At 42.8% G+C, this 19,260-nt stretch overlaps 2 protein-coding genes across 3 annotated transcripts; one reads left to right on the top strand and one right to left on the bottom strand.

Moving 5' to 3' along the window:
• Positions 1–453: 453 nt before the first annotated feature.
• On the top strand, positions 454–8,513 carry LOC116161265 (arrestin domain-containing protein 2-like). Its single transcript, XM_031474563.1, has 5 exons — positions 454–1,820; positions 1,866–1,976; positions 2,020–2,237; positions 7,693–8,064; positions 8,126–8,513. The coding sequence occupies exons 1-5, from the start codon at positions 1,709–1,711 to the stop codon at positions 8,234–8,236; spliced, it is 924 nt and encodes a 307-aa protein (XP_031330423.1). The 5' UTR covers positions 454–1,708; the 3' UTR covers positions 8,237–8,513.
• Positions 8,514–12,899: 4,386 nt separating this feature from the next.
• On the bottom strand, positions 12,900–14,544 carry LOC116161264. 2 transcript variants are annotated; one of them, XM_031474561.1, is made up of 3 exons: positions 14,359–14,544; positions 14,128–14,310; positions 12,900–14,076 (listed from the first exon to the last, which is right to left on the bottom strand). In XM_031474561.1, the coding sequence occupies exons 1-3, from the start codon at positions 14,486–14,488 to the stop codon at positions 13,067–13,069; spliced, it is 1,323 nt and encodes a 440-aa protein (XP_031330421.1). In that variant the 5' UTR covers positions 14,489–14,544; the 3' UTR covers positions 12,900–13,066. The 2 variants fall into 2 exon arrangements, with proteins under 2 accessions (XP_031330421.1, XP_031330422.1); XM_031474562.1 differs by having other exon boundaries at positions 14,362–14,544.
• Positions 14,545–19,260: the final 4,716 nt, after the last annotated feature.

Genomic DNA, 19,260 nt, shown 5'->3' with positions numbered 1-19,260 from the left:
TCAAGCGGAAATATGCCCTTTATCATTAAATAGTTTTTGGTTTTCTTTTGATGCACAATTTTCCATTAAAAATTGCCGTATCAGGATCGCAGTACCTCAAGTGAGTGTAGCCCTCGAAAATCTTTGGAGGACTGCACAGAACTACTGTAGAAGATTTCCTTTTATGTACTCCTGGTTGTTCTCCAATGCTTAATAATTTTAGGCTAACACTCTGAAGAGGAAGCTTTTCAAGTTAGCAGCACGTAACCGCGGCAGGAACATGCGGAAAGAGGTAAGTTACTGGTGAATGCTTAATTTCTTTCTGCTATATATGTTTCAGATCAACGCTTTTGGACTTCAATTGTTGCACTACGAATTGAAAGTGTCAGCGGCCGGATTTTTCACCATCGATTGGTCACTGCTCTATACCGTAATCGATTTGCACATTTCTTCGTGTGGATAATACAAGAGGATGTTGTAGATGGCATGTGCGGGGTGCACGTACCTTATCATCTTCATACAGTTTGATTTGGCAGCAGTCTAACCGAAAAAGTTCCAATGTTTCATTACCACCCTCATGCCAAAGCGCGTTGAACCGTAAGCGAAGTTAGGTTATCCACCTGTAATTTACTGCAGGGTGTTTTTATATATTGATCTGGCACTCTATTAATCTAGACCTAGGATTACTTTTGACGCGCAGGGAAATTGAGTACGAGTAAAAATTTAAATGTGACATAAAGATTGGCGACCTTCCTTCCAAATTAGAAACTATCACGGTGAATACGAACAAACGCGTAAAGTTTTAAACCCGCGAATTAAAATTCTGACCGTGCTGTTAGTGGCGCGGCTGTCACTCCACGCCAAACCCGCACTATGCTGCGTGCTCCGAGAAAATCCGGCTCGAAGGACCAAATGTTCAAACAATTTTTTTTATGAATTGGTACAAAGAGATGGAACGATGGAATAAATGAATAAGTAGGAGTAGATCGTTTACTTTCTTTAACACATTTCTACACTAAACCTAAAGGTTGATACAAGCTTTCCAACTATTGAACCTTGAGCAGCCTCCAATGTCTACTACTTAAATAAAGTAAGACTCCAACCCGTAGCTTCTTACGTATTTCACGATTCCGAGCACAATCAAGAATACGTTCAGCACCGATAGGTATATCAGGAGCACGAAGCATATGTAGTAGAAGTCGGCGGGTGGCCTGTAAATGCGCGACTCTTGCCTTTCCATAGGAACTGGGAAGGGAAACTCGCTCAATTGACGAATAAACCGCAATTACAGCCGCCTTCCTGTCGTATTTTTAATCGAACTGAGGTTTTGGCTCAACATAGAATTGTAAACGTTTCGTCGAAAGAGGGCGTTCTGGCATGGTTTACCTATTATGTTCAGGAGGCTGAAGATACTCACGGCATTCTAGACAGAATATCCAAAGTACTCAGGATCCTCGAGGATATATGAGCGGTTTCGAAAAAGTTTGTTCAAAATTTTGAAAATTCTGAATCTGGCAAATTCTTTGGAAGGATTTCAATATTTTTTGGAAACATGCGTACCAAGACATTCAAAAAATGTGTTAGTGGCAGGTAAATGTGAAGTGTGGCGCCATCTATATAAATCCATCCTACTTTCGATCCAAACCCTGACTTACCGAACCAAAACACTTTATCTATTACAATGTGGTTTACTCTAATCAATCACTAATCAAGCACCTTACCTTCGACGATGTGTGCTTTTGGTTCGTGCGAAATAGAATTTGAAAAAAAAACGTATCGGCCCGGAGATCCTGTGAGTGGAAAGGTTTGTTGCACTTTCCCACTAGAGTGCATAGTTAGAGGTAAGTACATACGTACAGGATGTAGTACCTCAGACCTACTTTCAGATATAATAATAACATTCTCCGGAAGGGCAAAGGTGTGTTGGAGCGATGGAGACGGGCGAACGTACGCCAAGATTGAGCCACTCTTTAAAATGAAATCCAGCCTATTGCAATGTAAGGGTAGCCTCAAAAATTTGCCTAACGCCCATCGTTTCAGCTCAAACGAAATTCGGGCCGGGGCGTTACGTTTACCCCTTCACGTTGAACTTGCCCGAAAACTTACCATCTTCAGTGGAGGCGACGTGCGGAATGTCGCGGGGGAGGATAAAGTACAAGGCCCGAGTGAAGATCAACAGGAAGTGGAGCCTAGATTGCACTTGCGAGAAAATCTTTGAAGTGTACACATGCAATGACCTAAACGCAATGAGTAGTGCTGTAAGTAGATTCGTCCAACAACCCTGAGGATATTCTGAAACAATTTAAACCTCAATTGAACCCTTTGGTGGGTCGCAAGAAAAAGTCTTCTAGGGTTCCTGCAAATCAATTCCCTGAAAGATCCTTCAAAGCTCGTTACAATTTTTAAAAGTGAAATAAAACCCTCCACGAGGGTTCAAACCCCCCCCCCCCCGGCCCTAGGATCCTTACATAATTTTGTAATTCTGGGCTGCAAGGTAATTCCTTAGCACCAAAGCGCTAATTTTTTAGACCCTTCGAGGCCCGGTACAACCTTTCACGGTCAATTAAAACCCTCCAGGAAGGTTTACGGTTCCTTCACACCCCCAAGATTTTGTAATAGTTTTGTAAACCTATGCTGCAAGCTAATTTTTCAACACTAAAGCGATGCCGTAGACTGGGGTAAGTTTCAAGATTTTTCGAGGCCCGCTATAACCCTCCACGGTCATTTAAAACCCTCCAAAAAGGTTTGTGATTCCCTCACACCCCCCAGGATTTTAAATATATTTTGTATTCCTGGTCTGCAAGTTCATCTGTACCACTAAAGCAATTCAGTAGACTTCGAAAACCTTCAAAATCTTTCGAGGTCCGATACCACCCCTTACGATCAATTCAAACCTTCCAAGAAGGTTTATGATTCCTTCACACCCCCCAGGATTTTAAAAATATTTTGTATTCCTGGGCTGCAAGTTCATTCTGTAACACTAAAGCAATTCAGTATACTTGGAAAACCTTCAAAATTTTTCGAGGTCCGATACCACCCCTTACGGTCAATTCAAACCTTCCAAGAAGGTTTATGATTCCTTCACACCCCCCAGGATTTAAAGAATATTTTGTATTCCTGGGCTGCAACCTCATTCTGTAGCACTAAAGCAATTCAGTAGACTTGACAAACTTTCAAGATCTTTTGAGGATCGCTACCTAACTCGCTACAACCCCCCACGGTCAATTAAAACCCTCCAAGAAGGTTTATGATTCCTTCTCACCTCTTAGAATCTTTCAATGATTTTGTAATCCTGAGATGCAATCTCATTCTTCAACAGTAAAGCGATTCTGTACACTTCTCAAATTTGCAAAATTATTTTAGGCCCGCTACAACCCCTCAGGTTCCACTAAAACCCTCCAAGGAGGTTTATGATCCCTTCACACTCCCCAGGATTTTTTAGGAATGTTGTATTCCTGGGCTGCAAGTTCATTCTGTAACACTAAAGCAATTCAGTAGACTTAGCAAATTTTCAAGATCTTTTGAGGCCCGCTACAACCCCTCACGGTCATTTAAAACCCTCTAAGAAGGTTTATGGTTCCTTTACACCCCCCAAGATTCTTAAAAGTTGTGTATTCCTAGGCTGCTAGCTCATTCTGTAACATTAAAGCAATTCAGTAGACTTGGCAAACTTTTAAGATCTTTCGAAGTCTTCTACAACCCCTCACGGTGATTTAAAACCCTCCAAGGAGGTTTATGATCCCTTCACACTCCCCAGGATTTTTTTAGGAATGTTGTATTCCTGGGCTGCAAGCTCATTCTGTAACACTAAAGCAATTCAGTAGACTTGACAAACTTTCAAGATCTTTCGAGGATCGCTACCTAACTCGCTACAACTCCCCACGGTCAATTAAAACCCTCCAAGAAGGTTTATGATTCCTTCTCACCTCTTAGAATCTTTCAATGATTTTGTAATCCTGAGGTGCAAGCTCATTCCTCAACAGTAAAGCGATTCTGTACACATCTCAAATTTGCAAAATTATTTTAGGCCCGCTACAACCCCTCAGGTTCAACTAAAACCCTCCAAGGAGGATTATGATCCCTTCACACTCCCCAGGATTTTTTTAGAGTGTTGTATTCCTGGGCTGCAAGTTCATTTTGTAACACTAAAGCAATTCAGTAGACTTAGCAAACTTTCAAGATCTTTCGAGGCCCGCTACAACCCCTCACGGTCATTTAAAACCCTCTAAGAAGGTTTATGGTTCCTTTACACCCCCCAAGATTCTTAAAAGTTGTGTATTCCTAGGCTGCAAGCTCATTCTGTAACATTAAAGCAATTCAGTAGACTTGGCAAACTTTTAAGATCTTTCGAAGTCTTCTACAACCCCTCACGGTGATTTAAAACCTTCCAAGAAGGTTTATGATTCCTTCAACACCCTCAGGATAAAAAATAGTTTGTATTCCTGGGCTGCAAAGCTTATTCTGTAACACAAAGCAATTCAGTAGACTTGACAAACTTTCAAGATCTTTTTTCGAGGATCGCTACTTAACTCGCTACAAACCCCTCAGCGGTCATTAAAAACCGCCAAAAGGTTTATGATTCCTTCTCACCTCTAGAAAATCTTCAATGATTTTGTAATCCTGAGGTGCAAGCCCAATTCCTCAACAGTAAAGCGATTCTGTACACATCTCAAATTTGCAAAATTATTTTAGGCCCGCTACAACCCCTCAGGTTCAACTAAAACCCTCCAAGGAGGTTTATGATCCCTTCACACTCCCCAGGATTTTTTTAGGAATGTTGTATTCCTGGGCTGCAAGTTCATTCTGTAACACTAAAGCAATTCAGTAGACTTGACAAACTTTCTAGATCTTTCGAAGATCGCTACCTAACTCGCTACAACCCCCCACGGTCAATTAAAACCCTCGAAGAAGGTTTATGATTCCTTCTCACCTCTTAGAATTTTTCAATGATTTTGTAATCCTGAGGTGCAAGCTCATTCCTCAACAGTAAAGCGATTCTGTACACATCTCAAATTTGCAAAATTATTTTAGGCCCGCTACAACCCCTCAGGTTCCACTAAAACCCTCCAAGGAGGTTTATGATCCCTTCACACTCCCCAGGATTTTTTAGGAATGTTGTATTCCTGGGCTGCAAGTTCATTTTGTAACACTAAAGCAATTCGGTAGACTTGACAAACTTTCAAGATCTTTCGAGGATCGCTACTTAACTCGCTACAACCCCCCACACTCAATTAAAACCCGCCAAGAAGGTTTATGATTCCTTCTCACCTCTTAGAATCTTTCAATGATTTTGTAATCCTAAGGTGCAAGCTCATTCTTCAACAGTAAAGCGATTCTGTACACTTCTCAAATTTGCAAAATTATTTTAGGACCGCTACAACCCCTCAGGTTCCACTTAAACCCTCCAAGGAGGTTTATGATCCCTTCACACTCCCCAGGATTTTTTAGGAATGTTGTATTCCTGAGCTGCAAGTTCATTCTGTAACACTAAAGCAATTCAGTAGACTTGACAAACTTTCAAGATCTTTCGAGGATCGCTACCTAACTCGCTACAACCCCCCACGGTCAATTAAAACCCTCCAAGAAGGTTTATGATCCCTTCACACTGCCCAGGATTTTTTAGGAATGTTGAATTCCTGAGCTGCAAGTTCATTCTGTAACACTAAAGCAATTCAGTAGACTTGACAAACTTTCAAGATCTTTCGAGGATCGCTACCTAACTCGCTACAACCCCCCACGCTTAATTAAAACCCTCCAAGAAGGTTTGTGATTCCTTCTCACCTCTTAGAATCTTTCAATGATTTTGTAATCCTGAGGTGCAAGCTCATTCTTCAACAGTAAAGCGATTCTGTACACTTCTCAAATTTGCAAAATTATTTTAGGACCGCTACAACCCCTCAGGTTCCACTTAAATCCTCCAAGGAGGTTTATGATCCCTTCACACTCCCCAGGATTTTTTAGGAATGTTGTATTCCTGGGCTGCAAGTTCATTTTGTAACACTAAAGCAATTCGGTAGACTTAGCAAACTTTCAAGATCTTTTGAGGTTCGCTACAACCCCTCACGGTCAATTAAAACCCTCCAAGGAGGTTTATGATTCCTCCACCCCCTCCAAGATTTTTCAATCATTTAGTAATGCTGAGTGGCACGCTAATTCCTTAACACTGAAGCGATTCAGCAAACTTGGCAAACTTTCAAGATCCTTCGAGGCCTGCTACAACCCCTCACGGCCAATTAAAACCCTCTAAGCGGGTTTATGATTCCTTCACACCCCCCACGATTTTTCAATAATTTGGTAATCCTAAGCCGGATTCACCAGATCAGTTATACAAAGCTCCAATCAAGAATTATCGATTAAATTGGGTAGGTGCTTCATCTTAACACAAGTTTACGCAAAGAAATTGGTTGGAACACAAATATACGCACGTATAGGTCAAGTACAAGCAAAACATAAAAAGGAAACGCTTACCCTGATTTAATAAGATGTTATCCAGAGCAGTGAGCTCAATTCCCGGATAAAATGGAGACTTCTTATTAGCAGTGTGGAAAAATACGTTCATAAGCGTTGGCACTCGCAGGTAAATGGTAAATTTAAGCCAAGGTTATCCCAAATTCGTATGTAAAACGTATCGGAACTGGTTGTTTACAAACGAGATTTTGAAACTCGAAATTAAAACCTGAATCCAAAATTAGAACTAAAACCCTAAAAAAAATCAAAGGTAACCATCTTCGGTGATAACCTTAAAATGTACATACCTCTTTAAGAGGACTAATTATAGATGAACGTGCAACAATCGTCGCTGGAAAATATCAATTTATAATGGGTGGCGGCAATTAAAATCCCATACGTTTTGCTGTTCAATAAAAATCAAGTGCACTCGATCACAGTTCGCAGTCGAAAGAGGAAAATGAAAGTTAACCGTCGGGAATGACAAATCGCAACGCCGAAAAATTTCGCGCCAAAAGTTGCGTGAACAAATTCCAAGGTTACAGCTGTTACGAGGATCATTCAAAGAAAATATACCGGGAAAAATAATAATGCTTCTAATGGAGAAAATAAATTGTTACAGAACATTTCTTGCATCTTTGAAACTTTGGATATCTCTTAAAGTGCTCAAGCTTCGGAGATGACTTTCCGATGTTCTTTTTACAGTATCATTTTATTTTTCTTGAGGTACGCACATTTAAGAATAATTAAAGATCCATAGAGTGAAAAATGGCTCTTGGTTTTTTAGTCGTAGGCGTGAATAATAACACTTTTTTAGCCGAAGACCGAATCTCTTCAAACACATTCTCCAGATTTAACCCTACCTATCTTTTGTTTGTTTGAACCATCTTTTTTAAGAGAAAATATACCCCCCCCCCTTTACAATTAAAAATTGTTAAAAGTTTTTTAAAAATTCTCTTGAAATACGCATGATGTTGAAGAATTTTCGTTTAAAAATGGATGTTCGAAATAACACTTGGTACCGGACCAAATTTTGTTGTACTTTGTTACCTCTTGGAATTTCTTATGATTCGGCTCTAAGGGCCAAAAACAAAGGCTACTCCCGACGACTGGCGTGGATAGCTCTTTGTTAGCCGAAGACCGAATCTCTTCTAAAACTTCCTCCCGATTAATCCCTACCTATCTTTTTTTAATTAATTAACGCTATTTCGTTAATTAAGTGCTCCAACTTTGTTTCGAATTTTGATACAACTAACGGTATTTCAGTCTCCCGTTGAACGCTCGATTGAGAAAATTCCGACTTCGCTCGGCGTCAGCGGACCGATTCAATTTACGGTCAGCCTATCGGACGACCGATGCGTGCCCAATCAGGTGGTTCGATTTGTAGCGAGGGTGAAAAACGATTCCTGCACGACGGTGAACGAGTTGCGCTTCAGGATCGTGCAGGGTTTCACCTTCCATGTCAAGTCGAAAAGGGAAGAGATTACAGTATCCGCTACGGACCTGTTCGCGGTGGTCAACAGTGTCGTGGAGCCTGGCGTGGAGAAATTCTGGAAGCTTCAACTCAAAATTCCCGCAAACATGTCTGTCGCCTCATTGCCCAATTGCAATGTGATCAAGGTATTCTGGGAGTTAAGGGTGAGTATACACTAGAAGGTTTTGGAACGACTGTTTCGTGCCGCATCCATTTTGTTTTTAGGGCGAAGTTCGTCTGTCTTTTCCACATAGGAATATGCGCATTGAGGTACCACTACGTCTTGGACCTGTTTCCCCACCTGAAAATCCTGAGCTGTATGGAAATTCGCACTGAAACCAGCACCATTCGTCATTTTCCACAACTTGCAACATGAAAATGGACGTCGCCTACCTCTCCATTCAACTCCATCCGTGAATCGGTTAAAGGAGTAACAGAATTAATTCAATCTCGTTGTTACGTTGATGGTATAGCAAAGACATTTCTATTCGGCTGTTGAAGCAGTTCTCTTGGCTTCCATCGTTCAAATTTAATGAAAAAAACCTTTATAATGTCCGTAGATTGAGAAAAGCATACGAAATACAGTAATTTTTAAATAAAGTACATGACTTTCTGGTGTATTTCTTCGAGAGCCCCGCGAACCTGCCAAGGCTGGGAAATTTTCTTGAAAGATCTGCAAGTGACAGATGGCTCTGGAAAAATGGAAAACACAGAACGACATAATATGAGACCTTCAGTTGGTTTGAAATGCTTGAACTGAAGAGGATTTATTACATTCTGGAATCTTGGGAGGCCTTGTTGGTGTATAAGTTCTGAGAAGGTTCCTGAAAACTATAAAAATTATCTAGTGGAACTCTTTCACTTACTAGAGCTCAAGAGTTCTGATTAAACACTCTGGAAAGACCCTATAGAGCTTTAAAAAGCGCTCTGGAAAGCTTTCGAATGCTCTATAAAACACTGAGAACGATTAGAGTCTTATAGGTACTTTGTTGAAATTCATTATGCCTTTTTAGATGAGTCTAAAAACCTCCAAAGAACCTAGAAAGCTAAAATGCACTTGACAGACTCCAGTGCCTAATATCACTCGAAGGAATCTTGGAGGGAAGAGTATAGGTAGTACAAAAGAGCATAGAACATGCTGGTTTCCGATGAAAAAAGCATACAAAAGGCTAGTCGATACTAGAAAGCACTAGCTAGTGGCGAAGAAGCATAAAAAAACTTTGGTAAAGGCTTAAAGTGCTCGTGATATTTGTGGAAAAGCTCCAAACAATTCAACAGGCTTAGAAGTGTACTTATGAGACTGTAAAAAACGCTTTTCAGAGTTTCTTACGCTTTTGGTGCTTTCCACAGCTAAACGAGTCTCGAAGGCGCTCAACAGGGCCGAAAGATCACTGTATAGTGCATAAAGGGCACCTAAAATCCCAGGAAGTTGTCACTAAGAGGCTCTAGGAATGGCCCAGAAAGCATAGAAAAAGCTGATTCGGGTTCAGAGTCTGGAAGATTCACCTTTCCTTACAATTTCGCTTTGGAAAGCACCCAAGAGTTAATCCAAGGTGTGCTTTTTTTTAAATTCTACTTAGGAAACTCTGCAAGGCGCTCTTAAGGCCTTTCAAAGCCTACTATACTGCTTTCCAAATCCTCTTTTGTCCCTTAGAGAGCTGTCGGAGGCTTTCAAGGCGGTCACAGATCCCTGGAAACTGTATGGAGAACATTTAAAACCACTGGAAGGAATCTAGGGGGTTTTAGGACGGCTTAGAAAACGATGGCATGAGCTCAAAATCCTCTAGAAAGGCTCAAAATGGCTTTCAAAGCCTTCGAAAGCGTTCTTGGTCCTTTAGAGGCTCTCAGTCGGGATTAGAAAGCTTGGAACGGCATAAAAGCTATGGGATAGACTGCAAGTGCTTACGAAATTTGTAAAACAGTTATGTAAAGCTCCAGTGCTTTAGAACTACATCTATAAGACCCTGGAAAGCGTCCAGAAGAGCTTCCAAAGTCTTGTAGTGACTGTGGGAAATATGTCAGATGCCTTTTGTGCCCTTTCAAAAGCTAGGAGCGCCTAGAAAGTGAGCAAACAGAGCTAAAAACGAATAGAATACGCCCAAAAGTCTGGAAAGGATCATAAGAGGCCCTGCAAGGCGCCTATAAGGCTTTTAAAGCCTACTACTGCTTTCCAAATTCACTTATGTCCCTTAGAGAGCTGTGGGGGGCTTTTAAGGCCCTGGAAACTGTATGGAGAGCATTTAAAACTACCGGAAATAATCTAGGAGGCCTTAGGATGGGTTAGAAAACGATGGTATGGGCTCAAAATGCTCTAGAAAGGCCTTAAAACATTTCTACTGTTGTTTCGAAAGCTTTTTTGGGCCTTTTGCGCCCTTTTAAAGTCTAGGCGGGCATAGAAAGCACTTGGTAGTGCTAAACGTCACTGAAAAATGAAGAGAGAGAGCCTAAAATGTTAGGACCAGCTATCCGAGGTTCTGAGAAGGAATTAGAAAGCATGGAACTGCATAAAAGCTATGGGATAGACTGAAAGTGCTCGCGAAAGTTGTAGAAAAGTTATGTAAAGCCCCACTGTTTTCGAACTACGTTTATAAGACCCTGGAAATCATCCAGAATGGCTTCTAAAGTCTTCTAGTGGCTTTGTGAAAGCTTTCGGATTCTTTTTGTGCCCTTACAAAAGCTAGGAGAGCCTAGAAAGTGAGCAAACAGAACTGAAAAACGAATAGAATACGCCTAAAAGTTTGGAAAGGATCTAAGAGGCCCTGCAAGGCGCCTATAAGGCTACTGCCTTCCAGATTCACTTATGTCCCTTAGAGAGCTGTCGGAGTCTTTTAAGGCGATTGCAGAACCCTGGAAACTGTATGGAGAACATTTAAAACCACTGGAAATAATCTAGGGGCTTGGTTAGAAAGCGACGGTGTGGGATCAAAATGCTCTAGAGATGCCTTAGAAAGTTTTCCTTTTTTAGAATACTGTCTTAAGGACCCTGGAAAGCACCCAAAATAGCTTTTATAGCCTTTTATTGTTGTTCCGAAAGCGGTCTTCGGCCTGTTGTGCCCTTTTAGAGACTAGGAGAGCGAGATAGTGCCACACGTCACTGAAAAATGAAGAGAGAGCACTTAAAATGTTAGGACCGTTTCTAAAAGGCTCTGAGAAGGTATTAGAAAGCTTGAAACGCCATAAAAGCTATGGAATAGACTGAAAGCGCTCAAGTTGTAGAAAAGTTATAGCCGCACGGCTTTCGAACTACCCTGGAAAGCGCCCAGAAGAGCTTCTAAAGCCTTTGTGCCCTTTCAAAAACTAAGAGAGCCTAGAAAGTGCGAAATCAAAACTGAAAAGCGAATAGAATACGCCTAAAAGTCTGGAAAGGATCTAAGAGGTCCTGCAAGGCGCCCATAAGGCTTTTAAAGCCTACTACTGCTTTCCAGATTCACTTATGCCCCTTAGAGAGATGTCGGAGTCTTTTAAGGCGATTGCAGAACCCTGGCAACTGTATGGAGAAAATTTGAAACCACTGGAAATAATCTAGGAGGCTTTAGGATGGGTTAGAAAGCGATTATATAGGCTCAAAATGCTCTAGAAAGGCTTCAGAACATTTTTCTTTTTTAGAATGCTGCCTATAGGACCTTGGAAAGCACCCAAAATGACTTCCAAAGCCTTCTAGTGTTATTTCGAAAGCACTGCTTTCAAACCACCCTGGAATAAGTGTTCAGAAGAGCCCTTTCAAAAGCTAGGAGAGCCTAGAAAGTGGGTAAACGGAACTGAAAAACGAATAGAGACGCCTAAAAGCCTGGAAATGATCTAAGAGGCCCTGGGCGAGGATTAGAAAGTTCAAAAAGCCATAATAGCCATAAGTTGGATTGAGAGGGTGCAGAAAAGCTTTACGAAACTCCGCCGTTTCTGAATTTCGCTTATAAGACTTTGGAGAGCGTTGAAGGGGGCCTCCAAAGTCTTCCAGTGTTTACCAGAGGTTTTCTGCGTTTTTTCAAGGGTAGACGAGACTAAAAATCACTTGATTGTAGGTAGAGTCCTGAGTAGTAAGCGCTTAATATCCCTGGAAGAAGTCTGGCGGCTTAGGGAAGGTTGTAGAAAACTCGAAAGAATCCAAAAGTCCAGAAGTTCTGGTTTCCAGAATTTTTATGCGCTTTCGGAGACTTTCCGTGCCATTTGAAAATATGGATGAGCGCAGCAACCGCTTGATACCGCCTAGAGAATCCAGGAAAGCTCATAGAGAAGCCCCAACGCAGGAAGGGACTTTAGAACCGGAAAATGAATACAAAAACTGTAGAAAAACACATTTTTGGTGACAGTTTAGTAGCGAGGGGGGGGGGGCTTATGGAACACCCCCCAGGTGCTCGATGCTGGGGGGCGTTCCATACCCCCTAGACCCCCAGGTGTTACTTTCTACCTTCAACCTACCCTTTAAAAACCAGAATTCCCTACAAGGTATCTAAAGCATGCTCTAAAGCAACATTTTGGGGAACAGTTTAGTACCGAGGGGCCCGGGGGGAATGGAAGTCCCCTATGAAAGGAGGAACTTGATGATCCTGTCGAAACACAGACCCCCCTCCCCGGTATTACATTCTGTGTCCAAAAACATTCAGCCCATAGAATTTTCGTGTGTCAAATATCTTCCAGATATCATTCCTACAACATTTTCAAGAAAATTCTCTTAAAAGCAATTTGGGGGACAGGTTAGTACCCCCCCCCCCCCAAGAAAGGAGAGATTTGATGGTCCTCTTTCGAAACTTAATTGTCATGATAGTTTGCAAGAAGAGGAGGTAATCGAATCCTCCTGCGCGCTGATCCCCCCCTCCCCACCCCCGCCCCAAACGTTCAGACTATAACTGACTTTTTAGACGCGCCTTCAAACTTGTCTTTAGGACCCTCCTCTTTAGTAGCTCCTGGTTTCAAATCTAAGAAGATATACTGGGTGTTACTGTAAACCAGATACGCCAAATGACACCGGACGTCATTCCACTGAGTTCAGGAGTGGGGGATCGAGTTTCAATAACTCCGTTACTTTATTGTCATTATTATTTACATCATGATATGTACAACTGCAACGGAGCGAGTCTACACTAAGACTTATTTTAACGTATACTGGAACCTCTTACAAAGAGCAATGGTGTCATCCAAGAAATTGAATGTTGGTCTACCGGTAAACAACTAAATATACTCCGAGATGAAAATCTTCTTGAAATCGGGTACGCTGAAGCTGTAAGCGGCGGGTTTCGATTGCTTCTCCTCCAGGTCATTCTGGTTGTAGACGTCCTGTAGATATTTAATGTTCTGAGTGCACACCTTCGGTGTTGTTCGGCGAGTACCGCCATAACGTCCGTTGCGATCGTGCTCGCCGACCGTCATGAACGAGTTGGAGCGCTGAATCTTCTGGACCACGTTCTCCCCTTCGACGTACGCCTGAAAGCTCTCCAGTGACCTTTTGGAATTCGACCTCGTTATCCTGAGGTCAGCTCGGGCGTACGTTCTATAATTCGCCGGATCTCCTTTCGAGTAACCGTCCGACTCGCGACCCTTACCGAGCAGCATTCCGTCGACTGCCTTGCTCTGGTAGAAGTCGAAGTCGCAATTCGCCTCGGTGGTTATAGAGTAGCTGCTCTGGGAGGATTCGTCGTACTCGCCGCTCGCGTCGTTGACGGTCACGCTGTCGGTGAAGTACTCCTCGTCCGAGCTCACGCACTCCGACCGGCGGGAGTCCTGCCGCTTCTGGAAGGCTTCGGGATTCTGCCTGAATTTGTGCAGGTCGACCTGCAGATCGTTCAGGCAGTCTTGACTCTTCGTCATGCGTCCGGCGAGCTTGTTGCGCTTGACGAGCCTCGGTCGGTTAATGTCGGACTTGGAGAGTACCGGAGACCTGCTGTCCAGAACCGTGAGCTGGTAAAGACTGTCCTCGCTGACACTGATGCGCTTGCGCAGTTCGATGGTGCGCTGCTTGCTGAAGCTAACGTCTCGGCGCACATTCGGTTGAGTCACGAAGGCGGAGAGGGCCGCCTGGCAGGGCTGAGGGCCTCCTTGCATCTCGCACTTGTCGCACGAGGCTCGCGGTGGCTCTTGCATTACGGGTTGAATTCGGCGAGGCCGGACGTACTCCTGCCGCCGCAGATGGGACGAGTGCAAGTTGACGTTGAGCGAATTCGCTGGCATGGTCTTGATGCACCCTGCGAAACGGCGGTCAATGTACTCAACCCAACAAGGCGTAGGTACTTTACCGTTTCTGTCTTTGGTACGGCGATAGTTGTGGATGATCGGCAACCTACCATCGATGCTCGTATACAGCGAGCCATTGGTGATGGGAAACTTCGGCTCGGGTCGGATGCGCTCCGGAAAGGACTGCGCGATTTCCAGGCTTTGCGGTTGGCTACCGAAAGGGCGAAATTTACCGTCGAGGCCGACTGAAAGCGGGGGGTACGTCAATCGTTGTCGGAAACCGCCTCACTTACCACCTGGAGGTATTTTCTCACTGTGTTTGCATCTCTCGGCGCACTTGTAGACCTTCGAGACCCATTTGCAGAAGCGGGTGTCGACCAAACCCAAACCGACCGGTATGAGGACGTCTTGAAGTTGACCCATCCATAGAGCTACCCCGGACACCGGCCACGGGGAGATTATCCTTGGGAAGATGCAGATCAGCTGCAACAATTAATAACGTTAGATACTGCTTTGAGTTGTCTTCTAACCTAGAATATGTAAAAATTAAGATTTTAGAAGTTAGTCTTCCAGCCTACAACAGTTTTCTAGAAAGGAAAGCTTAAAGTTTCCGGAGCTTCCAGACTGCACAAGGAAGAGTGCACAAGGAAAATTCCCCTCGTGTTCTGCTTTTCTTAATTTCCTATTCAGTAGTTTAGATTTCCTAAGTTTCCAACAAAATTAAGGGCCATACCTTCCCTTTTTCCTTTGCAAGTACCCTTTTCGATCTTTCGTTCTCAAGATAATCTCATTTTAAAGGTTTTAAGTACAGTTTTTCGCCACGTATTCTTTTCCAGTATTTTTATATACCTTTGGGGGCATTTGAAAGCCCTTAAAAACAACCTTTCATAATTTTCTGCGTCTTTGGCAGACATTTTTAGGTCGTTTCCAGAGTTTGATGCGTATGGGCAGAGCCTATAAATAATGAGACGGGTCTGAAGAAGTATTGGGAAGTGTTTACAAAGGGAAGTACTTAAAAACCTCTGTAATATACCTAAAAAACCTTAGGAAAACCTGGCTTAGACTTCAGGCTATGGCAAGAAAAGACACTATAAAAACCTGAGAAGTGCCTGATTACCATCGAACTTATTTCTTAGGCTATTCAAAGCATTATACCGCTTTCCAAAGCATTTTCCATTGTTTTCCAAAGACCCAGTGGTAATTTCAGGAACTCTGAACTGGTTTCTTTCAGGATTTGCGTGAGTCTAAAAAGCACTCTAAACGCAATAGAAAACACAAGCTTGGAAAAACTTCGGAAACTTCTGAAAATCCAACACGATTAAGGGAAACGCGAGAGAGGTGTGGAGAGACACTGAAATACTGAAATTGGAAAGCCATAAGATGACCACAGGTGCTCGGACCAGCCTGACAATGAAATAAAAAGGCTTCCTAAGGGCCTGCTTTTGAACCTTCTAAAGTAAATCGACTTAAAGAGCGGTCTATAAAACCTCGTAGCATACTAGGGGGTTTTCTTCGGAAATACGCTAAGCTCCGAAGCTGGAATACCTCCCAATAAACAAGAATCTGATTACCCTTTCCATACAATCATGAAAGCATACTCACGAAAATGTCGTAGTATACTAGGGGGTATTCTATACCCCCCAAACCCCCAAATGGTCGGTTTTTTTCGGAAATACGCTAAGCCCCGAAGCTGGAATACCCCCCAATAAACAAGAATCTGATTACCCTTTCCATACAATCATGAAAGTATACGCACGAAAATGTCGTAGTATACTAGGAGGTATTCTATACCCCCCAAACCCCCAAATGGTAAGTTTTTTTCGGAAATACGCTCAGCCCCGAAGCTGGAATACCCCCCAATAAACATGAATCTGATTACCCTTTCCATACAATCATCAAGCCCCGAAGCTGGAATACCCCCCTATAAACAAGAATCTGATTACCCTTTCCATACAATCATGAAAGCATACGCACGAAAATGTCGTAGTATACTAGGGGGTATTCTATACCCCCCAAATCCCCAAATGGTAAGTTTTTTTCGGAAATACGCTCAGCCCCGAAGCTGAAATACCCCCCAATAAACATGAATCTGATTACCCTTTCCATACAATCATCAAGCCCCGAAGCTGGAATACCCCCCTATAAACAAGAATCTGATTACCCTTTCCATACAATCATGAAAGCATACGCACGAAAATGTCGTAGTATACTAGGGGGTATTCTATACCCCCCAAATCCCCAAATGGTAAGTTTTTTTCGGAAATACGCTCAGCCCCGAAGCTGGAATACCCCCCAATAAACAAGAATCTGATTACCCTTTCCATACAATCATGAAAGCATATGCACGAAAAGCTCGTAGTATACTAGGGGGTATTCTATACCCCCCAAACCCCCAAATGGTAAGTTTTTTTCGGAAATACGCTAAGCCCCGAAGCTGGAATACCCCCCAGTAAACAAGAATCTGATTACCCTTTCCATACAATCATGAAAGCATACGCACTAAAATCTCGTAGTATACTAGGGGGTATTCTATACCCTCCAAACCCCCAAATGGTAAGTTTTTTTCGGAAATACGATAAGGCCCGAAGCTGGAATACCCCCCAGTAAACAAGAATCTGATTACCCTTTCCATACAATCATGAAAGTATACGCACGAAAATGTCGTAGTATACTAGGGGGTATTCTATACCGCCCAAACCCCCAAAGGTAAGTTTTTTTCGGAAATACGCTAAGCCCCGAAGCTGGAATACCCCCCAGTAAACTAAAATCTGATTACCCTTTCATACAATCATGAAAGCATACGCACGAAAATCTCGTAGTATACTAGGGGTATTCCATACCCCCCCGACCTCCCGGTGGTAAGCTTTTTCCGAAGTACGCTAAGCCCCGATGCTGGAATACCCCCCAATAAACAAGAATCTGATTACCCTTTCCATACAATCATGAAAGCATACTCACGAAAATGTCGTAGTATACTAGGGGGTATTCTATACCCCCCAAACCCCCAAAGGGTAAGTTTTTTTCGGAAATACGCTAAGCCTCGAAGCTGGAATACCCCCCAATAAACAAGAATCTGATTACCCTTTCCATACAATCATGAAAGCATATGCACGAAAAGCTCGTAGTATACTAGGGGATATTCTATACCCCCCAACCCCCAAATGGTAAGTTTTTTTCGGAAATACGCTAAGCCCCGAAGCTGGGAATACCCCCCAATAAACAAGAATCTGATTACCCTTTCCATACAATCATGAAAGCATACGCACGAAAATCTCGTAGTATACTAGGGGGTATTCTATACCCCCAAACCCCCAAATGGTAAGTTTTTTTCGGAAATACGCTAAGCCCCGAAGCTGGAATACCCCCGAGTAAACAAGAATCTGATTATCCTTTCCATACAATCGTGAAAGAATACGCACGAAAATCTCGTATTGTACTAGGGGGTATTCCATACCCCACGGGGTAAGCTTTTTCCGAAGTACGCTAAGCCCCGAAGCTGGAATACCCCCAATAAACAAGAATCTGATTACCCTTTGCATACAATCATGAAAGCATACGAACGAAAATCTCGTAGTATACTAGGGGGTATTCTATACCCCCCAAACCCCCAAATGGTAAGTTTTTTTCGGAAATACGCTAAGCCCCGAAGCTGGAATACCCCCCAATAAACAAGAATCTGATTACCCTTTCCATACAATCATGAAAGCATACGCACGAAAATGTCGTAGTATACTAGGGGGTATTCTATACCCCCCAAACCCCAAATGGTAAGTTTTTTTCGGAAATACGCTAAGCCCCGAAGCTGGAATACCCCCCAATAAACAAGAATCTGATTACCCTTTCCATACAATCATGAAAGCATACGCACGAAAATGTCGTAGTATACTAGGGGGTATTCTATACCCCCCAAATCCCCAAATGGTAAGTTTTTTTTGGAAATACGCTCAGCCCCGAAGCTGGAATACCCCCCAATAAACAAGAACCTGATTACCCTTTCCATACAATCATGAAAGCATATGCACGAAAAGCTCGTAGTATACTAGGGGGTATTCTATACCCCCCAAACCCCCAAATGGTAAGTTTTTTTCGTAAATACGCTAAGCCCCGAAGCTGGAATACCCCCCAATAAACAAGAATCTGATTACCCTTTCCATACAATCATCAAGCCCCGAAGCTGGAATACCCCCCAATAAACAAGAATCTGATTACCCTTTCCATACAATCATGAAAGCATACGCACTAAAATCTCGTAGTATACTAGGGGGTATTCTATACCCCCCAAACCCCCAAATGGTAAGTTTTTTCGGAAGTACGCTAAGCCCCGAAGCTGGAATACCCCCCCATAAACAAGAATCTGATTACCCTTTCCATACAATCATGAAAGCATACGCACTAAAATCTCGTAGTATACTAGGGGGTATTCTATACCCCCCAAACCCCCAAATGGTAAGTTTTTTCGGAAGTACGCTAAGCCCCGAAGCTGGAATACCCCCCCCCATAAACAAGAATCTGATTACGCTTTCCATACAATCATGAAAACATACGCACGAAAATGTCGTAGTATACTAGTGAGTATTCTATACCCCCCAAACCCCCAAATGGTAAGTTTTTTTCGGAAATACGCTAAGCCCCGAAGCTGGAATACCCCCCAATAAACAAGAATCTGATTACCCTTTCCATACAAACATGAAAGCATACGCGCGAAAATGTCGTAGTATACTAGGGGGTATTCTATACCCCCCAAATCCCCAAATGGTAAGTTTTTTTCGGAAATACGCTAAGCCTCGAAGCTGGAATACCCCCCAATAAACAAGAATCTGATTACTCTTTCCATACAATCATGAAAGTATACGCACGAAAATGTCGTAGTATACTAGGAGGTATTCTATACCCCCCAAACCCCCAAATGGTAAGTTTTTTTCGGAAATACGCTCAGCCCCGAAGCTGGAATACCCCCCAATAAACATGAATCTGATTACCCTTTCCATACAATCATCAAGCCCCGAAGCTGGAATACCCCCCTATAAACAAGAATCTGATTACCCTTTCCATACAATCATGAAAGCATACGCACGAAAATGTCGTAGTATACTAGGGGGTATTCTATACCCCCCAAATCCCCAAATGGTAAGTTTTTTTCGGAAATACGCTAAGCCTCGAAGCTGGAATACCCCCCAATAAACAAGAATCTGATT

This window comes from Photinus pyralis, unplaced genomic scaffold (genome assembly GCF_008802855.1).
Source record: "Photinus pyralis isolate 1611_PpyrPB1 unplaced genomic scaffold, Ppyr1.3 Ppyr1.4_LG10, whole genome shotgun sequence".
Classification (NCBI taxonomy): Eukaryota; Metazoa; Arthropoda; class Insecta; order Coleoptera; family Lampyridae; genus Photinus; species Photinus pyralis.
Note: the sequence above shows the minus strand (reverse complement) of the source record. Positions and strands in the feature narration are given on the sequence as shown.